We start from the raw sequence: 25,818 nt of genomic DNA on the forward strand, positions 1-25,818 counted from the left end.
GAAAGTACTAAATTATTAAAAAACAAACAAAAAATTCCCTCAAACCTGTCGCCATAGAGTTATAGGGCCTATGCTGTCTGAATCATCAGAGAAACTGTTGGCAGTGTCTCCTTGATGTGCAAGCTGTTTGTGGACTGTCTGGAACCTCTTGGCAAAGTAACTTATATATGTATATAAAAATTAAATGACTAAATTTGTTTCATAAACATTAAGAGTGACTGCAGGGAGCCTTCTGTTCAGTTTCATGAAGCAAGCAAATTTCTTTGGTCTTTTTTTTCTTATGACACTGTCCTGCCTGCCTTATCCTGAACTGCACAATTCACTATGATATTACATGTTTTCCTTTAGCCACTCTTTTAGCCCCCATCCAGGGTTAAGTCTGTCAGAATATCATTGAGGTCAATGAACCATGCGTCTAGTTGCCTTTGCAAGGCATTTCTGTTCCTAGTGAAAGCAGCAAGCACCTTATAAGAATGCCTCACAATCATTCCCATAGTGTGATATGCTAATTCTTCAGAATGTTGCTAACACTGCACTGTGTTTCATATGATTGAATTTAGAACTTTTCACTGAATTGGTTAAAGGCTTCAGACTGGCAGTAATAACAGTCTGAGTTGTTGCTAAAGTAGAGCAGTGATAGAATTCATATGGCAGGCGACAGTGGCTCATTCAAGTTCAAGAAGAGATCTCTATCAGCCGCAGTGGTTGAAAAGCAAAAGGAAAGTAGCCCAGATGTTCACTTCTTAGTAGTATATCTTTCCTCAGTATTTTAAATGAGAACAGAGTTCAGTCATTAAATGAGGATGTAGATGTTAATATCATCATCGGTTAAAATCCCAAAGAACAGACATCACACATTTATGTGATTTTTTTTTTAAACGGCTGTCTTTTGTGTTCAAGTAAAATCAAGAAAGCGCCCCCCCATGCCTCTGGAGGTCTCACGACAACTAGTTAGCTTTCAGTCTTGATCTCCTTTTACTCTTTCCTCCTCTAACAAGTCTCAGAGAGTTTAGTAAGAATTTAATGAGAGTCATATTTGGCCACACAGTTTTAAAGAGTATATAAATCCCAGAAGTCCAGATAGTCTTTGTGGATATAATTTAAGCATACAAATTCCTTGCTGGAATGTAAGCAGGAAGTACTACTAGTTTATACAACTTAGCGCTATTCTGTGCTGTCCCTATAGGACAGAATTTTAGTCAAGTCAAGTTAGTGATGATAGAATGTCATAACTTTCAGATAGCTCCGAGTCGCTGCTCTTCAGTTTGAACATTTGTTGCATATTTTGAAAAGATAAAAAAACTGCTTGTTATTCTATTGCCTGTGGTAAACAGTATGAATAAGATTTACTTTGGGTGTATATCTTCTATCTCCTTATATCTCGTATGTTTGGGAGTATATCTTTGGCTCATTGAAATGGGGTACTTTGATATATTTTTTCAGGGAATAGGATGTATTGGCAAGTAATCTCTTCCTGGACCATACTGTAGCCAACTTTTTGAGAATTCCTCAGCAGAACTGATCCCAGGATAAAGAACTAACATTTTTTGAGAATTAGTATGTGTCAGGCATTATCCTCAGCTTTCTTCATGCAATGCCTCATCCTTAAAATAATGTGATGAGTAAGAATCCCATTTTGCAGATGAGTAAGGTGCTATTATTAATGCCACTTTCCAGAAGAATAAACTGGGGTGAAGTTAAATATAACTTATCCAAGGTTACACAACTCTTAAGTGATAGAGGATTTGAACTCTAGTTTTTGTGATTCCAAAGCCCATACTCCTAATCACCAAGTGCTACAGTCAAGGTACCGCATAAATAGGCATTTGCCTTACTATATTTTATCTGATGTCTCGCCCTTCTCCAGCCTCAAATAGGGCCACAAGTCCCAGCAGTTGGCAAGTCTTTGGAATGGGTATTGTGTGTGATGGCACCTAGCAGCTATAACCATTCAAAGCTACCCTTAGAAAGGGAATTAAAACCTCCTTCTACCCCTCTGTACCTGTTTTGGGGAAGTCCGGACCTACGTGCATATTGAGGAAAACCTGTTTAAGAGGCTTGATTTCAGAAAGCAGACAGCTTTTCTGGTTCACTGAAAAGTTACTGATAATCCCCTCCCCTCCTCAAGTGACATTTAAGTTCCAGATACTGATGTCTTACTGGAGATTCTTCTCAACTGGCAACCCAATTCCAAACCTCTTTGCTTTGACCGTTCTGAGCTTTATGACTTCTGTCTTCAAGACAGTTCTTCCTCCTGAGTTCTGCTTCTCTCACAAGTCATGGTGATAACAGTTGCTAAGTAGCAAGTGAAGAAAGAAGGCAGTAAGTGGAGAAGAAGTTTTATGAACTGGGACCCAAAATCTTTTCCACCCTTGAAACATTTTTCGTTATAGCAGAACCTTTTCATTCGTGGTGGATGTTAAGCTTCTCAAGCCCTTTCTGTTGAGTCTGCTGAAGACTAATAATTCTGATTGACTAGCTCCAGGGCTAGTGTCTCTGTCATATGTCACATAAAATGAGGAGAGAGTAAAGCTATTAAATAGGGCTGTTATGAATTGATTAGGAGGGAAGAGGGCTTCTCCAGAGGTACTTGCCTGCAGCTGTGGAGATCTTCCCTTTTAAAGAGCTATCTGTGCTCCTAGCAGAGGGCTATATGTGTACTAACAAGCCTTTTGGGTCTTATCTGCCCTTAGCAAAGAGAGTGACCTTGTGAAACATGATTATCAACAAGAAGAGGTAGTCTTGACAATGAGTCTCTGAAATAATTAGGTAATGACCATATCAATACAGTTGAACTGGGCTGTCAGTTGTGTAATGCCTGGGCTAGTTTGCACTGATTCTCTACAAATGAATAGTGCTGACTTATGTATAACTTATACGTATAAAACATCTCTTGCTGGAAGGTTGATGCAGTGCATTTTTTTTTTTTTTAAAGATTTTATTTTTTCCTTTTTCTCCCCAAAGCCCCCCGGTACATAGTTGTGTATTCTTCGTTGTGGGTTCTTCTAGTTGTGGCATGTGGGACGCTGCCTCAGCGTGGTTTGATGAGCAGTGCCATGTCCGCGCCCAGGATTCGAACTAACGAAACACTGGGCCGCCTGCAGCGGAGCGCGCGAACTTAACCACTCGGCCACGGGGCCAGCCCCTGCAGTGCATTTTTTAATAAGACTAAAGTCTTAGTAGAATGTCAGGGCACTCTTGATTGATTTAAGGGACCGTACTTAAATGCTTTAAGAAAAAAAGTGAGTTATAGAAAGCAGAATGTAATATAAGTAATGGAGTAAACACTGGAGTCTGATCCTGGCCCTTTTATTAGCTATAGTACCTTTGAGAAGTTCAGTTAACCCCTCTTAGTCTGTTTCCTCTGTAAAAATGAGAGGGTATAAATAAATCTGTGTTTCCCAAATTCTGAAACCTGCTACAGATTACTAGAGATGATTTTTGGTGGCATATGAGATAATTTCGAACAGTTTTCTGATAAAACAGTAACCATTGAGTCACATAGTTGAGAAAGTTATTCCTTTTTCAGTCTTTCTGATTATGTCAAAGACAAAGTCTCAGTTTGGTATCAAGATCTCTTTAATAGTTCTTTAGCACTGGGTAATTGCTTGGGGGTGGAGGTAGGCAGGGGCAGGTACTGTCATCCTCCATTCCTCAAGAGATGCTATAGAAGGGAAATCAGCTCCATTCCTTAGAAGGAAAAAGTACAGAAATACTTTCTTGCTCTTGCTGTCTACTTCATTTCCCTTCCACTTGGAGGGAAAGTAGTGAGTTATACACAGCCGGTGAATTTGGAGGAGGAAGCATATGAAGCACAACTCATTCTAGCTTCTCTCATGGTGTGGCCCATCCTCAACAGGCGTGCTTCCCCTGCTCCACTATGCGGTAGGCCTTGGTTGACAAACTCTGCTTAGGGCTGGGTAGGAACCATTAGGAAACCAGTGAGACCATGAATCCAAACACAAAACCACGTTCTCCCATTCATACTTACTGGGAATCAAGCTGATGTTTTGGTTGCCGTTTTATTCGTCTCACTGTTTCTCATTTGATTTCAAACTCATAGGAGATGTAAAAGGAAAAACAATTATCACTCCTTAAAACCTGAGAATCTCCTTTTTTAATAGAAATCTAGCTTGAGCTGAGAGCCCTTCATAAGCAATGTTATCTATATAGAGTTTAATAACATGGTTGTGTTTTCAGTGAAGTTGTATTTCTAGTTTCCATCTATAAAATAAATTTATGTTTTAAAAAGTGAACTTTTTAAACATTAAATAGTACAGATGGTACATGGATATGGTAAAAATTATAAAGGTGGTACACAAATGACTGAAGTTTAGAAAACACTGAGTAAGATTATCTCTAGGGTCTGTTCCAGATTTAAATTCTTTTGAATGTATATTCCAGTAGAATAAAAAAAGGTTACATGGTAAACCAAGTAAAAGAAGGGACCTTCTAACATAGCATGTACTATGTTATTTTTGAAATGTATCATTACTGAGGAAGCTAAACTTTTGTTCTATGCCAATTTGTTTATTTATAAATGTGAATACCTTCTTAATATTTTGCTAAGCAGTTGAGTATTGATATCTTTTTGATAGCATGTTAGTGATGATGTTTTGTTTATGTTTTTTACTGAAAGCAGTCTGGTTCTGGGTGAGGTTTTTGAACTAGAAATCTCGGAAGACGAGAACCATATCATCACTGTCTGCTCTACCTGGTACAGTGTTGGGCATACAATGTTCGATAAATATTTGAACAAGTGAATGAGTGAAGGAATGAACGAAGAACAACAAAAATAAACTGAGTTCTCTGTCTTAAAGGTATAGGCCTAGTTTTCATTTCTTTCTGAAAGCTGACAGTAGGGCTGGCTGTAAGGAAGTCGGGGCCTTGGGGCAACCAGACGGTAATCCTTTCATATAAGTGAAATTTGGAGCTAATTTCAGGGAACATTTAGAATAACATTGTTAGGAAGAAATCTCAAAAGGAAGGTAGCTTTCCTAATTTTGCTTTCGTTTATGGTTATATATCAGAGGTTAGGATCTTCCTTTCTTTCCAAGCTCTTTGTTTTTTATAAAAAAAGAACTACCCCTCTCTCTCTCATTCATGTACTACTTCTCTTATCATCTCCACATCAGGGAAAGCACCCAATTTTCCTTCCCTTAGGGAGACTATTAGAGCTTAATTTAAAATGCAGCTCACTCTTTCCCCACACAGTCTCAATTACCGTTTCTCGTCTGATGAAGTTGCCCAGCTCTTTGTTAACTGGCACACTAGAGGAACTGCAATACTGGTGGTAAATTTTTTTATTGCCGTTTATTCATGCAACAAATGTCATACTTCAAGGGCTTTGTCTAAGAATCCTGAAATTAGTTTTACATATCAGAGAGAGAGACTATTAGTCATACATTTTAAATTCTTAGTTATACCAACTGACTTATAACCATGCTTTGAGTGATTACATTCCTAGATCTTGTAATTTATTTTAAAAAACTTTTATATATTTGCAGAAAAACAGAATTTGAGGACTCCGTTTCATTCTGGTACATACGTTTTGAATGTATTCTGGTTTATTCTCTAAAAGTGCATTCTTTCTTTAACGGTCTGGTGATTAACTGTGATTCTAATTCATTATACACAATGACAACATCTTAGCTGGAGTTATTTTGCAATGTTCAGGTTAATATTTTCTGTTACTGAAAATTTAATTCAGTTCATTTTATATTTGTGCAATCTCTCTGCCTCTGGTATCTCTGTGTTCTAGTTATTACTATGTGGTCTTTAGGATGTAAAGTAAACTCCAGGGATTCTTGCTGTCACATTTTGGTTTATTCTTATTGTATTATAAAGTTGATAGAACAGCAATAACAATTATGTTACATAGAAGTTGGATTCTGAAACTAATTGATCATCTATAAAAATTAGCATCTCTGTTCTAACTTTAATATCCAGGTAAACAATCAACATGGATCTATTATTATCATAATTGAGAATATAATAGGTCTGTTTTGGCCAAGGAAAAAAAAGACTTTGGAATGACCTTATCTTTTTGCTTCAGAAGATATAGGGGGCCAGCCCGGTGGCACAGTGGTTAAGTTCACACGTTCTGCTTTGGTGGCCCAGGGTTCGCCGGTTCGGATCCCAAGTGCAAAGTAGAGGAAGATGGGCATGGATGTGAGCTCAGGGCCAGTCTTCCTCAGCAAAAAGAGGGGGATTGGTGGCAGATGTTAGCTCAGGGCTAATCTTCCTCAAAGAAAAATTTTTTAAAAAAAGAAGGTATAGAGGCTTGGCTTTTAATTGTAATCTTTAGGTATCTCTAGAGTCATTGCTCTCTGTCATCAAAGTAATGCAAGAGCCATTTGCTGTAATGACAAGCTGGAAGTTTCGAGAACAATTTATTGCCTAATTCAAAAACAATAAAAATTGTAAAAAACAGAACTTTGTGTAGCTGGCTGCTTCCACTGACAATATGGTTATTCTCTGATTAGATACACTTTGAGTGCTGGATACTGTCCTTATCTAGGGTATGAGATGTTGATATGGCAGCATATTATGATAGAAAAGAAAAGGCCATGGACTTGAGAGGCAGACCAACCTGAATGTGAAATTCAGTTCTGTCTCTTTTGTACTAGTACCTTGGGCAAGTTACTTAACTTTCTCTGTAAAGTGAAAATTAGAATACTTCTTTAGAGTTGCTGTGAGGGTGGAAGCACTCAGAGTGAGTTCTTGTTAAATGGTAGTTATATGAGGAATACAGTGTGGTGATGATGGTGTTATGATATTTTTTCAGGTGAAGTAAAGGACAAAAACGTTCAGGTGGTTGAGCTCCCCATTGTAGACAGTCTTCATCCTCGTCCTCCATATTTACCTCTGGCTGTACCAGAAGACCTTGCAGATCGACTTGTGCGAGTCCATGGTGATCCTGCAGTGTGGTGGGTGTCCCAATTTGTCAAATACTTGATCCGCCCACAACCTTGGTTGGAAAAGGAAATAGAAGAGGCCACCAAGAAGCTTGGCTTCAAACATCCAGTTATTGGGTAAGAATCTGATTTGTTCCTCATGAAGTGATATATAGTAGCAGGAATATATTCCTTACAATATATTGTGAACTCTGTGATATATAGTTTAATTTTCATAGCCTCACCCAAAAACAAAGGTTCCAGAGTTCACCTTAGGCCACAGGAAGACCCTTCTTCCTTTGTTCACTTAGAACAGCTGAGTCATCATACTTCGTCATCCTTATTCATTTATTCATCCAACAAATGTATTAAATCCATATTTCCGAAATTAGCTGTCTCTCCTGGGAAAACCAGCAAAATTTTATTTTATTGGGCGTATTTTGGGTATTATGCATGTCTCCTGTCTTACCCTATCAGGGCATGAGATGAAGCTGTCACATTTATAGCTTTTCTGTTGCACCTTATTCTTAGGCTTCTTTAATTGCCACTGGTGATTATTTTGCATTTTTGGTGTTCTGGGGTTTTTTTTCTCTCCTGGAAGCTATTTTTAGAGTAAGAAAATCATTTGTAATTTAAGATAATGTTAAAATTGTTATTTAAGATTATCTCTTGGCCCACTTGGGAGTTATGTACATATGTATTCAGGCTCAGGCTTATGTTTAGGGAGATAGACCAGGAAATCCTGGTAGCAAGAAAAATCCAATAGAGCATCTTTGCTCACAAGCATGTGTTTCTGTGCACATACATAAAAAGTTGAGGGGAGAGGAGTTCTCCTGAGGCCCAGTGCCGGATTGCACACCATGGTAAATGTTCTTTGTCTAAAGGAAAGAATATTGGGCTGAAAGTCAGGTGACCAGGGTAACATTCCTGGCTTTTCCCTGCTTCTGGGCGACGTTACTGAATAATAGTACCGGGCTTTGATTTTCCCATCTGTGAAATAGGGAAGGTCATACCTGCCCTAAAAATGATGATGTGATCACATAAGGATGAGGAAAGGATTTTAGTTCTATGGAAAAATATGCACTGTAAAATATTACTACCTTTCAGAGAGACTGATGCTTAAATCATTCCTGAAAATAGACTAGTAGGCTAGACTGTAGCACTCTGTAGCTTATACTGTTTGTAATAAAGTCAGCTATTGATTAATATTAATGCATATGTTGATTCATTCACTTATTTGCAGAACATTCGTTGAATACCTGCTACTGTGGGGGACAGAGATTAATTTTTTTTAAATGACTCCTTCCAGCTCATTGTACTCTATGGGAAAAGAGACTTACACAACTAACATTATACATATAGAATGTGATAAATACCCTGAGAGAAGCGTAAAAGGTATTATGAGAGGTCAGGGAAGCGGGAAATGTACTTCCAACTGGAGCAGGAAAGGCTTCATAGCTGCAGTGTTTGAACAGGATCTTGAAAGATGGAGAGAGATAGGGTTTAATAGTTAAATTGCCGAAATAACCTTCAACTACATTATTTCGTTGATCCTGTAACACAGTCCTGTGACATGGGCAGAGATAACCATTTTACAAGTGAGGAAACTAAGAAAAGGAATCTCTGCCCAAAGTTCCAGAGTTAATAGAGGCAAAACCAAGACTTAAACCTTCTTAACTTTGTTTGGACTTCCTGTAGTTTTCCATAGCAGAAAACTACCCGTATTAATTTTCCATGGACTATCCACCATCTTGAGAATTAGCCAAATGTAGAAAACTGAAGTACCACAGACAGTTCAGTTACTTGCGCCTTGAGGTAGTGTGCTGTAATGGAGGAGGAGTGCACTAAGATTCAAGAATCTGGGGTCCCATCTAGCTCCAACCACTTAGCAAGTTATGTGACTTTAGGCAACTGACTTGATCATTCTGGGCCTCTGTTAATTGCCTCTCTTTCCTCATTGGTTTAAAAAAAAAAAAAAAAACTATGTTACATGGCAGGTATCTAAGGTTTCTACGAACACAGTACCAAACAATTAGATTTTTGTGTTTATCCATCATTCATTCATTTATTTATTCATTGTGTTTGATGCAATTGGGAATAAATAAAAGCAGATTCCCTGCCTTGAAAGAGCTTGATATCTGATGGTGAATATCAGGCAAGTACTCAAATAGCTTTTACTTTTGTGAAGACTGGGTTAGAAATGTATGTGAGAGAAACCAGCCTCCCTTTGCCTTAATGTTGTCTTTTTGTTCACTGAAATGTCCTCAGAAGCATCAGTTTCCTTAACTTTCAGATGAAGGAGTTACATTAAATTAAATGACTTTCAAAATCTTTCACAGGTCTAACATTCTCATTCTTCCATGGAGATTCCATTATGGTCCTCTCTCAAATTGTTGATTCAGGCCTAATTTCAGGAGTACCTGGAGAACTGAGAAAATTGCTTAGTAGTACTCTGCTACTGTCTCAAATGCTTATTCTCTTCCTTTGATTTTTCTTTCTATTATTATAGCTCTCCTTTGTTTTTATTTTCATTTTCATATATCCCACCCCACATCTTCCCTCTTGTCTTAGTCTTCATATGTATAGAAGTTAACTGACCCCTATTCTAAATGTTAGAGCTAAGGAAAGTACATGGTGGGGGGCCGGCCCGGTGGCACAGCGGTTAAGTGCCCATGTTCCAGTTCAGATCCTGGGTGCAGACGTGGCACCACTTGGCAAGCCATACTTTGGTAGGCATCCCACATATAAAGTAGAGGAAGATGGGCACAGATGTTAGCTCAGGGCCAGTCTTCCTCAGCAAAAAGAGGAGGATTGGCAGCAGATGTTAGCTCAGGGCTAATCTTCCTCAAAGAAAAAAGAAGGTACATGGTGAAATCAGAGTATCAAATGGTGTTTCTTCTTATGAAACTTTTCGTTGAATTCAGTGGAATTATTGTTTCTGTCCCACTTCATCTCTATGGAGCACAATGAACAATTCTAATTCCCCAGCAGAAGCAGTGATTGAGAAGGATGTGGGAAGGAAAAGATGATAGAATAGGTGTTCATATGATAGTATTCACATCTGTACTGTAGTCTGGAATGCGAAGGAAGGAATAGCCATAAAGATGTCAGAGTAATTCCAGTGAAATCAAACGCTCACTCCAGATTCTTGATAAAAAGCTGGCCGTAGGCTTCACCTAAGGTGTGCCCATATACTGTGACCTAAAGGGAAACAAATCTACCATTTTTCTTTTCTCACGTATGAATAGTGGTTTAGTAATTTGGGGAAGGGGGGATGTGGGAAGGGCAAATTTAAGGAGAGTTTTAATTTATGGAAATAAACTATGACTTATTTTTATTTTTAGTAAAATTATTTTGGAGGCACTAAGATGGGAGGAGAATACTGTGGAAGTCAATGCCTCATTCAGTGAAGGACAATTTAAATCTGTGTCCCCAATTTTGCAATTTTGGAGCTCTTCTTAAATGAGACAGATGAGATCAGTATCTGGTTGTGTTTGATAGAGTGAAAAACAGAGAAAGGAAATTCCTTATGCATACAACAAAGGGACTGGAATGGCTTCATGAACTTAAAATAGTAAGAACTGTTCAAAAATTTGCCTGCCTTGATGTGCTATAAGAAGAATCCGTGCAGGTTTGTGTTTTCTTCAAACAACTTTAAATTCTACAAGCTGGCAGTTACAGTGACTATACAGGGTAAAATGAGGAAAAAGGAAACTTGGCATCAAAATGTTATGCACAATATATTTAATGTTCTGTAACAAAAACTGTGAATCTTGGTATCATTTGTTGTCAAAAATCTTAAAAAATTATATCCAATTTTTTCTGGAAGGCTGGTTGGTATTTTGCTGCCTGGTATGGAGTACAGCTCTGGAATCTCCCATTTATTCCTGATGTGCCAATTACTTTCTGTATAAGAAAACATTCGTCAAAGGCTTTACTTCTTTTCTGATTCCCCTTGTATTGTGTTAGCATGCAAATAGTATTTAGAATATATGTGTTTGAATTTTTTAAGTGTTTGTTTTTTCTAATGGCAAAAATGAAAGAAAAATTGGTTTAAAATGTCCATATAACCACCATGAATAGGGGTGTAAAGCTGAGTACCCTAAAAGCACCTGGTGGGTCGAACATTATCAGTAGAATCTGACTTTCTCCCTCTGTCCCCAGAGTCCATGTCAGACGCACAGACAAAGTGGGAACCGAAGCAGCCTTCCATCCCATTGAGGAATACATGGTGCACGTTGAAGAACATTTTCAGCTTCTTGCTCGCAGAATGCAAGTGGATAAAAAAAGAGTGTATCTGGCCACGGATGACCCTTCTTTATTAAAGGTGGCAAAAACAAAGTAAGTTAGATGAACTAGTGATTCTGGAGTGGGACTCTCTGTGTTCAGTTGAAAGGAATCCTTAATTCCCATGACTTGTGATTCTTGTTACAATATTATTGCTAATTATTAGAGTTTTTGCAAACAACTGTGTACTTATGTAATGGTTAATATAATCAAAGCATATTTGAGCTGCCAGCAAGGTGTAGATTTCATTCTGAAGGTTCTTCTCTTGGCTTGTAGGCAGCTGCCATCTCGATATGTACTCATATGACCTCTTTGTGCTCTTGGAGGAGAGAGAGGGCAAGCTTTCTGGGTGTCTCTTCTTGTAGGGGCACTAATTCCATTATGATGGCCCCACCCCCACGACCTTATTAACCCTAGTTAAGAAGACCCCATCTCCAAATACAGTCACACTGGGGGTTAGGGCTTAAACATATGAATTCTGGGGGGATACAAACATTCAGTCAGTAACACTAACCATCTACACCGACCTGTTAGCAATAAAATATACCAAAAGTGTGCTTGCCCTTTTGCTCTCACTATCTTCACTAACAATTATGGGCAACTGAAAACATATGTAGGATACAAGTTTTCGTCTTATAAAAATTTCTGGAATTTGGAAGTTATGTTAAAGAAAGGTAAAGAATCAAAAGATGAGTTTTCTAAGTGGAGGAATAAGGGCTGCTAGTGTGTATTAAACAGTGACCACCATTTATTGAGCCCACCTATATTTCAGGCACTGTGCTAAGTGCTGGGGATTCCATTGTAAGCAAGACACTGTACTCTCCAGGAATTCCCAATCTAGTGGGGAAATAGACAATTACTTTTCGGTATGAGTACTGCTACTATAGAGCTAACATAGGATGTTATGAAAACACATAAAGTACTGATCCTAATTGAGAATTTATCATAGAATCTGGATGAATCTAGAGTTGGCCTTTATTTATTTAAATAAAAGATGTATTAAATATATGTGAAAGGGAATGAAGGAGAAGAAAACTGTAGCTCTGCTCGGGCACCATCTACTCCATAAATCGTCCCTGAATCCTTGACTGTGTCCCTGCTCTTTGCATTCCTCCCTCTTAGTGTTTAGTGCTTGCTTGCTTCTGTCTCCCTCACTAGATTATAAGCACTTTGGACATAGTACCTAGCCTAGTAAGTGCCCAGTAAATATTGAATTATGTTTATTTCAACCCCATTAGTTTGAAAACATTTTCTTAGCAGTTAATCATTTAACTATTTGACTATTTACTTACTTAATTAGTTGGTCCCTTTTTTTGTCACAACTGGGGAGTGGGAACAGAAACAAATTAGAATAAGGACTATAATGCAGGTTTTTATCCAAATCATTGGATAATAATTTAATTTAATAATTCAATTTTGGAAATCCTTTAGTTTTAATTTTCTGAGTCATTTTAAAGATTTTCTCAGGAATTTAAATGCTGTTTTTGCCCTTCATTATTTTACTTACTGTTTTTCCTCTCTAGTAACTCTGCTTTAAACCTCTCAAGAGTGGTTTTGATACCTAAGCAAATCATAAAACCTCTGCCATTGTGTTAGGAGACCAAATGTATGAATTAATCTCTCAACAAAGTATATAGTGTCCAAGGTCATTATAAGACTTTTCTGCTTCAAGCAGGTGAAGAGATGAAAAATTAAATGTAAATGATACATAGGATTGACACAGTCAGAGGAGAATCCATTTTCTTGGTAGCTTATCCTTTGGAAAAGGGGTCAAGATTAGATTTATATACGTGGCTTCTGTGTAATGATGAGCAGTAAGCTTTGCTGTTTAACATTACACCTCAGGTTTCTCTAGGTTAAGGTTGAGTTCATCCACCAAGATTTTAGTACTAACATCCCAGTGACTGTGACAGCCGTTGCTAATGTGGAGATCTCTCTCTCAGGTAATTCACTGTTACAGTGTTTAAATCACAGAATATTTGGCAATCAATGAAATAAGAACTGTTAGAGTTGTGTATGCAATATTGTGTTCTAAGATTGTGGAGATTGGGAATAGGGTGAAACAGGAGAAAAAACAAGCCTTTAAAAATCGCCCAGGTTAAATACTTATCAAAATGCTGCATACCGTTTGCTCTTTATCAAAATTGCTGGATGAGCTCTTCCTAAAACTGGGTTCATTTAAATAAATAGAGGCAAGAAAAATTTGTTAAGAAGTTTTTGTAAAGTGTTTGGTTGCCCTGTGAAATAAAGAATCACCAGTAAAGAGTGATAAATTTCTTCACTATTTTATTGAACTACAATATGCTCGATACAGTACAGGGTGCTGAGAATACAGAGAGAATTAAAAGATAATATGTGGCTTCTTATCTCAGGGAATATCCAATTGGTAGGCACCACACATGTAACAAATAATTACAGTATAGTTAGCTAAGTGTCCTGACGGAGTTGTATACCAAATACAGTGAAATCATGAAGAGGAGTGTCTCCTTCAGCCTGGAGAAAGACTTCGGAAAAGAAAATTTGATGTTAGTTCATAACTTCAGGTTAGTCCTTTGTGGGTGATACAAAAATAAATTTTTATAAGGCGGAAGAAGAAAAAAATACATTTTTATCATTGCCAATCTGCAACCTCACTGGAAGAATTCCTCTGCTGACATACTTGTGGGCAAAAGACAAGAAAGAAGCATGTTTGTGCAGAAAGTTCCATGCTCATTCTTGGAGGTACAAAGTCTCCCTCTCCCGTTATTCACTTTGTTTCTTCCACTCTCAGTATCCTTCATGAAGGGTCTTTGGCATTTAGAGATAAGACTTGAGGAGCTTAGGTGCCCTTTGGGTTTGGTTCCAGGGAGGGGCCTTTAAGTAGGAAGGGCATTAATGTTAGTGTCACTCTCTCGTAAAAGGATCACTCTTTTCTTTGTTTCACTGAGCACCCAAACCATGCTGGCAGAGTTAGTCTTTGTTCAAGGATAAAACCTATACTGATGTCTTTGAACAATTCCCCCTCTCCTCCACCTTCCAGCCTTTTCATATTTATTTGTTGCTGTTTCTGCCGCACGCCTGGGTATGGAGCTTCACAGGAATCACATTAAAAGTCTTTTGGGTTGTTTTCTTTTTAGAACAAATGTGCCATTTCCTTCATCTCCTTGATTCAGAGTGGAGGAGGGCAAAATGTCAAAAATAATGAGGCCACATGGATGTGAACACTGAATGCCAGTCTGAAACAGTGCTCAGAGGCTCACCTTCACAGTCATCATTAGAGGCAATGAGAGAAAGCGGTGGCTGAGAAATGAGAAATCTGAAGCAGCTGTTAGCAGATTAGGACACAGTCCCAGACACAGGTGGCACTCACTTGTTTGTGTATTTATTCATATAGCATTGTGTGGGGGTGCTAGATGCTGTGATGTAAAGAAAAATAAGGTAGAGTCCCAACCTTTGGGGAATACTGTGTGGGAGATAGGCATGTAAACTGACTCCTGTGTTTCTGGGCTTATAAGTAGGAACTATTATTATTTCAGCAAATACATATTGATCTCTTATATTCCAGATTGTCTTCTAGGTACTGAGAATAATGCAGTGAACAAAGCAGATGAAATGCCTCTATGGAGCTTACATTCCAGTTAGGGATGATGGAGGTGGGGAATGGATGCAGGCCGTAGCTGAACAGTAAATATGTATTATGTCAAATGATAATAAGAGCCATGGAGGAAAATTAAGCAGGAAAAAGGGGTGGAGATTGCCAAACTCCTCACATCAGGCGATAGTTGAGCAGAGATCTAAAGGAAATAAGGAGTAAAACTAGGTGGATATCTGGGGGAAGAATGTTTAACAAGCACAGCTAATATTTATTGAGAACTTACGTGTCAGGTACTCTTCTATGCACTTTACGTGGCTTAATGTATTTAATTCTTATGAAATTATATAGTGTAGGTACAATTATTATCTCCTTTTCATGTAACTTCCCAAAGCTTGCAACTTAACTCCAAAGATCTAGCTCATGCACTCAGAAAATTTATTTGCTCTATGCCAGAGTATAATTAAACCTCGAACTCAGAGTAGAGTCATTTGAACATATGGTAGAATTTTTAAAGACTTGTTAAACACTTATTGTTAAACACTTATTCTATCTCAGGACTACCAAAATGTTAGTTGGTGGACATCTATAAAGAATTCGCTTTCATAAATTTATTAGAGTGGTTTTCCATTACCATTATTGGTTAAGATGGTGCTTCAAAGATGGGGGGTTAGGAAGACAAGTCTGAATTAGTACAAATTCTAAATTAAAAATGTAAATGACATTTGATCATGATATTTATATTCTGAAGGAAAAGCTCATTGACCAAATACGAAAACAACTTGAAAAAACTCTTAGAGGTCACTCCTTATGAAGAAAATAAGGAGGCTTCTGTTGTCGACTTTTTCATGAATTGAGAAGGGACATTTTGATGTGTGTATGTGTACTTTCTGTGGCATGTCAGTGGCCACTCCAAAGTGGTTTCTGCTCCACTGATGGCTTCAGAGATGCTTTGCTGATCACTCTAGTGAATGCTGTCGTTACAGCTCCCCTCGCTGTTAGAAAGTGAGCGTCTTGGTGAACAGAGCAGGTCTACCTCCTGCTGATAGGATACCACCTCCTGATAGACTGCTGGGATTTGAGTGACTATGTATAACTTTATTTCTTTTTTAGGTACCCCAGTTATGAATTTATTAGTGATAACTCTATCTCTTGGTCAGCTGGACTACAGAACCGATATACAGAAACTTCACTTCGGGGTGTGATCCTGGATATACACTTTCTCTCCCAGGCAGACTTCCTAGTGTGTACTTTTTCATCCCAGGTAAGAGACAGTAGGGCATTTTTAAATGGCCAATACTTTTTGGTCATATTGGGATCAGGATGTTTTTGTTTTTTGTGCATGTTTTTTTTTAATGTTAGTTATCATGACTCACGTGGAATTTTCCCAATATTTGGGAATGATCCGTTTTGTGAAACAGTAAGAAGATTCTGAAAAAAATAGTTATTTGAGTACATTGAACATGTAGTTGTTTGCAAGCAATGGTTGAATACTTCTCCACTGAAGCCAGCTACTGGAATTGTTTAAAGCACTTGCCTTGTTCATAGCATTTAACAGAAACAGCAAGTGATTAAGCTTACTACTTTCTGATTTTGCATACAGTCAATATGTAACTAGAATCCATCCATTTCTACACATAGATGCATTGATACTGAGAGGCTTAAATGCCCAGCATTTTGCCTCACTTGATTGCTTTATACAAAATAAGAAAGAGTAAATGTAATTCGTCTTCAAGTCCTATTACATTTCTACCAAGCAAGAAACTGTACGTTAAACGTAAGCAATCCCGTATTACAATCATTCTTTGAGTTTAATTGTTGCAGATAATTGTATGTTAATTGGTTTGGTGTATGTGTTTTTACGAGTGGTCCAATCAGCCTTATAAGCCCAGTGGAATGTCAGCATAGCAATATTTATTGTGGATTTTCTTCTGCTCTCTCACTTAAGCGCATATCATTAGTTAGTCCATTCAACAAGCTGTTGAATGACTATTTGCACTCACAGTTGCACTAGGTGTAGAGGGGATTTCAAAGGAGATTGAAGATACAGATCTTACCCTGGCCCAGAATCTAGTGTGCAAAACACTCACATGAGATAACCAGAGAATAATTAACAAGAAATATAAATCATGTAAGGTAAATGAATGCCTAAAAGCTTAGAAGAAGTAGAGAAAATAAAATATGAAAAGGAAAGCCACATCATTTTTATGGGAATATACTACAGAGAGTATAAAGAAATGGACAGTTTGTTATTATGTGACAGTGCACATTGTCACAATGGGATAGTGATATGATTGTTGGAAAGATACCTACTCCAGCAAAGGCTATGTAAGTTACTTCAATATGGAATGAGAATACAACTTACTATCCAAAGACAGCTACGCAGAACAGGAGTCACAGAGCAGCAATCGTAGTCAGAAGGGAAAACTTCCTTGGCCTTCATCCCATGTTGGCCTTCACTGCTGATGTTTCTCCCTAACTGGGGAGAGGATCCTGTCTTTGAGAAGCTCCGTTTCCATTCTCATGGGGGGTAGTAGGAGAAGTTATAACTACTTGGTTCCTCTCAACTGTTTTTGAGAATCTAACTATGTGCCCACCTGATCAACAGGTGCAAATAACTAGTAACAACCTCCACGCATTTTTGAATACTGATTGTTAGAATGAATAAATCAAGAGTCGCTTTCCCAGATATGCCACCTCCTCCATAGACCTAAATTTCAGGCCTGCCTAAAGTCAGTTCCTCTAGTCCAGGATTTCTCAGCCTAGCGCTATTGGCATTTTGGGCCAGAAAAATTGTTGTGAGGCATTGTAGGATGTTTAGCAGCATCCTGGCCAGTAGCACTCCCACCTTAAGTTGTGACAACCAAAAATGTCTCCAGACATTGCCAAATGTCCCATGGGCGGGGAAGGAGGGGGCAAAATCACCCTTGTTGAGAACCACTACTCCAGTTTTCAAGCTCTAAAATTGAATAAATATGTACACATCAAAACGTTTACCAACCTTACATGTAGGTAGGCACTAAGATTACAGGGTTGTGCTCTATGCTTTGCTTTCCTTCCTCAGCCCTCCTTAATAATACCATTAGGCTCATTCTAGAAAGAAAATTCTTACCGGCTCCCCCCTTTCAAGGATATACTGTTGAATTTTTGATCCTCAAAATTCTAAACTCTAATTTTGACCCTGAAATTAGGACCTCTGTCATTTCGTGATAGTGGAAACCTGTCCAGGCTTGAGGAGTGTGTTGTTCATACTACTTTGTTCTATTTTATGCATAATATCAACCTCACTGTGTTCTTCAGATCTTGGGTCCAGAGAAGCAGTTCATATGAAGAAAGGGTGGTGCTGAGAGGACTTTTTGTATCTAAAGGAATGAGATTCGTGCTTATATATTATATTGTTCCTAAAAGTTCTAGGCAATTCAGACAAAGTTTATTCGAAATAACTTCTGTTCATTTGAACCAAAGCAAAACTCAAATATTTTCAATTTTGAAGTAGACTTAAATACCTCAAAACATTTTATGTTAGAGTTCAGAATAAAAGTTTAACAGTAAAAATACCTTGAGTAGCAGTTTGCTAACTATGATCCCCTCCACTGTCACATACCTTTCTATAAGCCGTAGCATTTGAGATTGTGGAATAATTCCACATTCCATGGTAAATCTTTGGGCTTATTAGCACCCTAGTATTTTTTGCAAATATTTTTAGTAAAGAGGTATTTAGTACAGTTTAATATTTTTCCAATGTGAATGAAATTGGTTGCTGGATTGTAGAGGTTCCCTTGCCATAAACCCAAATTGGAATTGTTTGAAAAATGCCCCAGAAATGTCTTGTCATCATCATTAATGGAATGTGAAAAAAAGTCACTGATAGCATCAAAATGCCAAGCCATTGACTTCGCTGGGCAGAGAATAAGAATGTGGCAACATGAACTCTGGAGTCGGACCATCTATATTTAAACCCAGCTGTGACCTCTTAGTGGCTGTGTGGCATTTGAACAATTCCCTAGCCTATCGCGGACTTTTTTTCCCCCCACCTGTAAAAACAGTAGTAGTAATAATAATAATACCTACTGCATAGAGTTTTTGTGAGGATTAAAGAGTTACAATATGTAAAGCACTGAGAATAGTACTTAGCAATATATTAAATACAATGTTGGCTGCTATTGATATTTATACAGCAATAAGTATAGGAATATCTTTGCCTGTTAGAGAGATTCTGCAGTGTTTATTTTAGCAGCTCTTTTTCACATGGCCACATTTCCAACTATATGTTTTCACGTTTTGGAAGGAGCATGAAACCTGCTGTTCAAGGATTCCAACCTCTGCTTGTGGTCATGGGTAATGCTTAGGTTCCACCCAATCATCATGTGCATTGGAGAAGTATAACAGTTCTTCATAAAGAATGGTAACCAGTGACATTCAGCATAGTCATTTTCTCTCTGCCAACGTACCACCTCAACTCTATTTTATTTAGCTCATTGAAAGAGAACATCACCATATAGTGTGAATTTTCAGAAATAAAAGCTCTTCATTCCCAAAGTGTGAGTGATAAGTAATAGTATTTGATTTAGCAAATGCGAGTAAACGTGTATGTGTTGACTTTTGGGAAATTAATCTGCAGACTTTCCTATATGTGCCCAGGCATGCTAGAAAATGAGAGCAGAACAAAGCCTTGCATCCAGGAGGATGACAAAAGAATAAAACAGTGAAAACCAAACCTCAGCCCAAAATAAAATGGGCAATCAACTCTCAAACTTTCCTTCATGGTAATCTCATATTCCAAGAGATGATTAGAAGGTGACAAAAGTTTACTATCTTCTTCATTATGCTTTGACAGTCCTGAAGTTTTAGTCACATGAACTTTCTCTCTTCGTATGTGGTCTTTTGAGGACTTTTATATTTGTTTATCTGTGTATCTGTTATTGTAGACAATTCTGGAAGAATGACATGCCATGCTTGGAGGAAAAATTGGCTTGATTGGTGTTTGAGAAACTGCTGACATGAATGTCATGGCGCCTTAATCAGGACTCGTCAGAGGTTTTGGACCCATCCCCCTCAGTCTCAGGGCTTCTGATCTTTCTTGGTTTTATATCCATAAATGAGAATTATCTCTTCTTAAATGAAAAGTTGTTAAAAGCCGATAATAATTCTACTCTGTTACTCTGTTACTGCTGTTGCTCTTAGTCTTCTGAATCCCTTCATCAGAGCTGTTTCTCAAATCAAGTTTGTCCTAAAAGACTCATAAATTGAAGAGAACAATCCTCAGGATTTAGTATGAAAATTAGAGGCAAGATTAACATTTTCCAAGAGCATCAAGTAAGTTTTGAAAGCTATGCGATCAATTCCAAACTATTAATCCAAACACCCTGCTCTTGTTCTGTGTTACTGGAAGTTGCCTGTGCCCAAAGCATCCACTTTGTCACTTACTTTCTTATTCACTTAAACCATCTTAAATCTGAAGCAGAGGAATTACAGTTGAAGAGATAACATAGTGCTTGAGCGCTGAGTTGTGGATGGGCCAAATATCAGAAAGATTTTTTTGAAAATATTGCTTATCAAGTCTTAGAACCAGTTTTTATTACTCTGGAATCTGATTTACAGAAATGATTGTAGATGCTCACTTTAAAGACTTTGGGTAATCCGCGTTGTTTGAGGAGCCATCAACGTTGTTTAGTAGTTTCAACCATTAAAATCACCATAAGACAAAATTACTTTTTTTGCCCCGTGACACTTCCCTTTGTGGCACTTAATACGACATTCTCGTGGCACTCTCTGCTGTCTAATTTCAAATCCATACACAACACAACTGGCCTCATTACGCTTTGAATCAGATTTTAGAAAGCCTAGAGGGAAAAACCAGATGCTACATTCATTTTCTTCCAGACAGATGGCTCTGGATAGGAATTTCCATGGAAGTATGGCTCATGAAACAGTAGTGGATACTGTTCTGTCATTGAATAGCGACACGAAGTAGTTTACAGGAAAAGTGCACAGTTCTCCCAGCATCAGCTACTGAGAAAAGAACTCACTTCTAACTTCTCACACTAGGAGATCCTCCTGGTCCTGTCTATTTTGACAGAAAAACAAGGTCGCATCTGCTCTGAGAAAGGTTTGGAGGCTCATGCAAACTCAGCTGGTTGCTCATCAGGGTTAAAATTCAGACTAATTGACCTTCTTCAACCCTTTTTAATTTTTTTGTTTGTTTTTTTAATTTTAATTTTTTTTTAATACAGTCACATCTATGTTTTATCCTTTGGCAGGATTTTTGCTCTTACCCATTACTATGTGCTTAGTGGTGTTCTAAAAATGATATAGTGTCATGTCAACACAGAATGAAATAAAACATACTACATGTGGCCAGCCACAGCTTTGCAAACCATAGACTACTCTCAGTCATGCTGTCAAGTAATATCAAACCTGAGTATTGCCTTCGACTGAAAGCTTTCATTTACCTGCTGTGTGATTTGGATTTGTAAAGCCCAGAGAAGAAGTCTAGGGTAATTAAATGCAAACATCAACATTATAGTAATCTTTCTAGCCCTCTTCAGTAAATTGCCCCATGGTTAATATAGAGAAAAATTTGTAATTATTCAGAATGTTATATATGGATCTTAAGGATTAAATATCATCCATGGACTTGCATCTCCACTGCTGGGCTGGTATTATGCAGGGAGCAGTATTCATTGAACAGATACTTATTGAGTGCCTGCTTTGTGGCAGGCACTGTTCTAGGTACTTATGCTAAGGTAGGTTAGTGTATGGTTGAGAGCCAGAAAGAGTTCTAATTGCAACTCTGTCATTTACTGGCTCCTTTTTACATTCTTTTTATTTTTTGGAAATTTACTTAATCTTTCTGTGACTTAGTTTCTTCAACTGTAAAATATAAATGATAATAGTAACCACCTTGTAGGGTTGTTGTGAGAGTTAAATGAATAGAGTGCAAGCACACTATTAGAACATTGCCTGGACCATAATCAGTGCTCATTAAGATCGGCTGCTATCATTGTCACCATTATTATGAGGATAATAGAACTTACATTGGCCTACCTTAGTGTCTGAAATTTCTACCATCCGTCATATCTTTGGCTTAAGAAAATACATGTGTTATTTAACAGGCTTACACATCAGCCACAACTATTGATACCAAAATGTAAACTGATTATTAGGAGTATCCTCCAAAAAGAAAGCACATCCCTAAGGGTGTGGGGCTGAGGGCATTGTTGTTTTTACGAGTGAGACATTTAATAGCGGAGAGGAGGAAACACATCAGGGGTCATTGCTACAGTGGGCATTGTGGTCATCCCAAAGGCGATACAATTTCTGGCTAGGGATAATTGCAGAGTGGGTGTAGGGGCCCTGAAAAGAAGACTCTCAGGTTTGCCCAGGGCTGGCCGTGGCCTTATATCTTTCTGATCTTACAACATGAACATGGAGAACAGGATCTATAAGAAAAAACACATTTAGCAGTTAACAAGTATACTCAGACTGCCTGGGTTCAAAACCTGAATCTACCACTTAATAATGGTGTAACCTTGGGCAAATTCGTTAATTGACTTTTGACATCTGTAAAAATGAGCATGATAGAATTTTATGGGGCTACTGAGAGGATTAAATTAGATAATACCTAAAAACAATGTCAGACAGTTAGCAAAAACTCAGTAAATATTAGCCTCTATTATTATTATTGTATTTTGCTGTTATTGGAGCTGCTTTGTTTTAATTATTTAGTTTCTTCGTTTTCAGAGTCTCTACTTGATTTTGTTTGCCTTGTGTGGGCATTTGGCTGGATTTGAAGTTCAAGTTCCAAATCTTTTTGAGCCTAATTTTGTTAGAGTTTCAGTATTCTACCAGTGATCTCAATTGTACCGTGACATTCCCAATTTAAAATTAGTTTTTTGACAAAGTAGCAAACTTGAAAGCAAAGTCATTATCTTGGTTCTACGTCTAGTTGAAATTTTAGCACTAGAATTTGGGCAGGTCACTTAATCTTCTTGTATTTCAGTCCTTATTTGTAAAATTAAAAATACTGTCTAGACTTAGTTTCATTTGCAAATTACGTATAACATTTGAAAAATGCCCCTCAAGTTCCTGAAATTCAGATTCTTTAAGAAGTTAAGGTGATTAACCTAATCAGATTCCATTTGCTCATAACAGTTAAGAATAAGCATCTCCATTCAGTTTTTGATCTCATGAATGCCAAAGTTTTAAAGAACTGTTGGGTAATCTTAAATTGCTCCACTGAACAGATTAACAATCACTGTCTGTAGTATCATTTTAAATAAATGCAAAAGTAGTGGTATAGGGACAATAAAACCTCATTGAGTTAACCAGTTAAGATTTAGGAAAATTTGACCTGAGTTGAGTTCTCTGTTCACCATGTATAATGAAAGAATTTTCTAAGCAAGATGATAGTATTCTCTCTTCTCCTATTCTTCTAGAATAGTCTTCTCCTATTAGAAGAGTTTCTGTAACCCATTTACTCTATAAGGAATATATTTATTAATTGCTGAAAATGTTATACCTCCGTGAAGGTAGTTACAGTTTAACTAGCGTTAACAAAGAATGAAGCTCAGATTGTGGAATTTCAGCTGCCATCCAGTGGGCATGTAGATATTCTTTGGGCGGAGGAATCTTTTAAGTAGCCTTAAATGTATTGGGTAGATGCGTCTTCCCCAAAGTCTAGGCCATCTTATTCCAGTCCTAGAATACTACTATCTACACAGCACAGTTAAAACTCTTTAGGACAGAAATGGCAGATATTTTAGCCCACTTGCCAGTGCTAGTTGATTGTCAGTAATTGCATGATTTTCTGTTGAGAAGAGTTCTGAGACCAGGTCCAAATGAGCAGAGAAGAGTATGCAATTGATTAGCACTGAATGAAGGAAAGGGAGCAGCAGCATTTCTGTAAAGTATTTATAATCCTACTCCTAAACCTTAAATTCTTCAAGGGCACAAGCTGTGTCTTACTCATTTTTTACCACCAGTGCCCAGTATGGAGTACTGTGTGGCTCTTAATGAATGTTTATTAAAATTAATGGATTAATACTCCTACAGTACTTTGCACTATTTATATTTTGTTTTTCTCCCAGAGACCTTACTTGTAATAATCTTCTGGTTTGTTTGTTTTTTTAAAACAAAAGATACAAGCACAAAGATAAAGAGCGACTTGTGCCATCATCTGAGAACAAATGGACAGAAAACTTGACTAGAATCCACTACTTCTCATACTCTCAGTCCTAGTCTAGTCCTAGTTTCTTTAGCCAGGGACTTGCAGAGTGGTATAAAGGAGATCTTACATATATTAACGTTTTTTTTCATCCTTTCCCAAGGTCTGTCGAGTTGCTTATGAAATCATGCAAACACTGCATCCTGATGCCTCTGCAAACTTCCATTCTTTGGATGACATCTACTATTTTGGGGGCCAAAATGCCCACAACCAGATTGCCATTTATCCTCACCAACCTCGAACTGCAGATGAAATCCCCATGGAACCTGGAGATATCATTGGTGTGGCTGGAAATCATTGGGATGGCTATTCTAAAGGTGTCAACAGAAAACTGGGAAGGACGGGGCTGTATCCCTCCTACAAAGTCCAAGAGAAGATAGAAACGGTCAAGTACCCCACATATCCTGAGGCTGAGAAATAAAGCTTAGATGGAAGAAAAGAACAACCAAACTCAGTTCAAACCATTTGAGCCAAACAATAGAAGAAGAAGGCCCTGACCTAACACATGCTTAAATGAGTAGACACCCTCAGCACCAGGAGCAACTAGGAACTGACAGATGCCTCATTGGTGGAATTCCTCTTTAACAAGGGCTGCAATGCCCTCAAACCCATGCACAGTCCAATAATGTACTCACATATAACATGCAAACAGATTTTCTACTTTGCCCCTTCTTTCAAGATTATGTCCCCATGAAATAAACACTGCCACATTGTGTAATTTAAGTGACACAGACATTTTGTGTGAGACTTCAAACATGGTGCCTATATCCGAGAGACCTATGTGACCTAACGAGAAGACCCGCATAGCTCCCTGCTGTGGGGAGGTTGATTCTTAGCCAGTGGTGGTATTGTAACCGCTGAATTCACTCCAATCAACAGATTCAGAATGAGAATGGATGTTTTTGTCAGGTTTTTTTTTTTAAGTAATTGCATCAGTTCATCCACCTCATTATTAATAAGTGAAGGATACATCAAAAAATAAAATATTCACACTCCATTAGGAACTTTTGTAAAACAATGCCATGAACAGGTTCTTTAGTACTCAGTGTTTCTGGACATTTCTCTTTGATAACAAAAAATAAATTTTAAACAGAGGAATTTTGTAAAGTCTCTAGAATTTTATGTCGTCGGATGATGTGTTGGTCAGCTTTATAGTGGAAAAACTATGATAAAAAAAGGAGTTTTATAGTTTTTCTGCTTTATGTTTTTGTTATTGTTCCTGATTAAATGACTAATCGGATCTTAGCTCAAAGAGTCATTGGTCCGTTTTAACATTGAAAACTGAGTTTAGTTGGTGCATTTTACCAAGTCGCTAAGAACACTTTTGGGGAGCTGTTATGCTCTTATTTTGGACACTGTGTATTTGTTTTAATTGAATTAAATAATCATACTCCTTGTCCCCAGACAAACAGTCACCTCCATTTCCAAAACTAGCAATTTCAGGCTTGTTGGTAACCTTTCTTATTGTGACTTTTGTCACTTTTTGTGAGTTGGGTCCTGTTGTTTAAGAACTGATTTGTGCCCTTTCCTATCGTCTCCTGCTTTTGAGAGTAGCAGGAATCTTTGGGGTTCGGAAACTGACTCTGTTTCTCAAGTACATGTCTTAGTACATAGAATTTGATGAACAGGGAGAGGGGATCCAGAGTGAGACCCAAAATGGACTTGGGATTATCTCTTCCAAATACTTTCTTTCAGTAATTCCCTGTTAGAATCACTTCAGAAGATAAGACTTTGATGCTCTCTCTCCTTTCTCTCTGAACATCACTTTTCTCCTTAGGAAAACACTTTCTATATTCTGTAGCCTGCCTTCCTTAGATGCCTGGCAGGAGTATTTCATA

The 25,818-nt window shown here is 37.8% G+C and overlaps 1 protein-coding gene across 5 annotated transcripts in view; it reads left to right on the forward strand.

Annotated features, from left to right (window-relative positions):
• The window catches only part of FUT8 (fucosyltransferase 8), a 277,816-nt gene extending 252,742 nt beyond the window's left edge, over positions 1 to 25,074 (forward strand). For all 5 annotated transcript variants that reach the window (XM_044773774.2, XM_044773775.2, XM_014862624.3 and 2 more), the window contains 4 exons: positions 6,788 to 7,034; positions 11,061 to 11,237; positions 15,868 to 16,018; positions 24,084 to 25,074. In XM_044773774.2, coding sequence (XP_044629709.1) covers positions 6,788 to 7,034; positions 11,061 to 11,237; positions 15,868 to 16,018; positions 24,084 to 24,401 — 893 coding nt within the window. In that variant the 3' untranslated portion in view covers positions 24,402 to 25,074. The remainder of the gene's footprint in view (positions 1 to 6,787; positions 7,035 to 11,060; positions 11,238 to 15,867; positions 16,019 to 24,083) is intronic.
• Positions 25,075 to 25,818: the final 744 nt, after the last annotated feature.

This window comes from Equus asinus, chromosome 7 (genome assembly GCF_041296235.1).
Source record: "Equus asinus isolate D_3611 breed Donkey chromosome 7, EquAss-T2T_v2, whole genome shotgun sequence".
Classification (NCBI taxonomy): domain Eukaryota; kingdom Metazoa; phylum Chordata; class Mammalia; order Perissodactyla; family Equidae; genus Equus; species Equus asinus.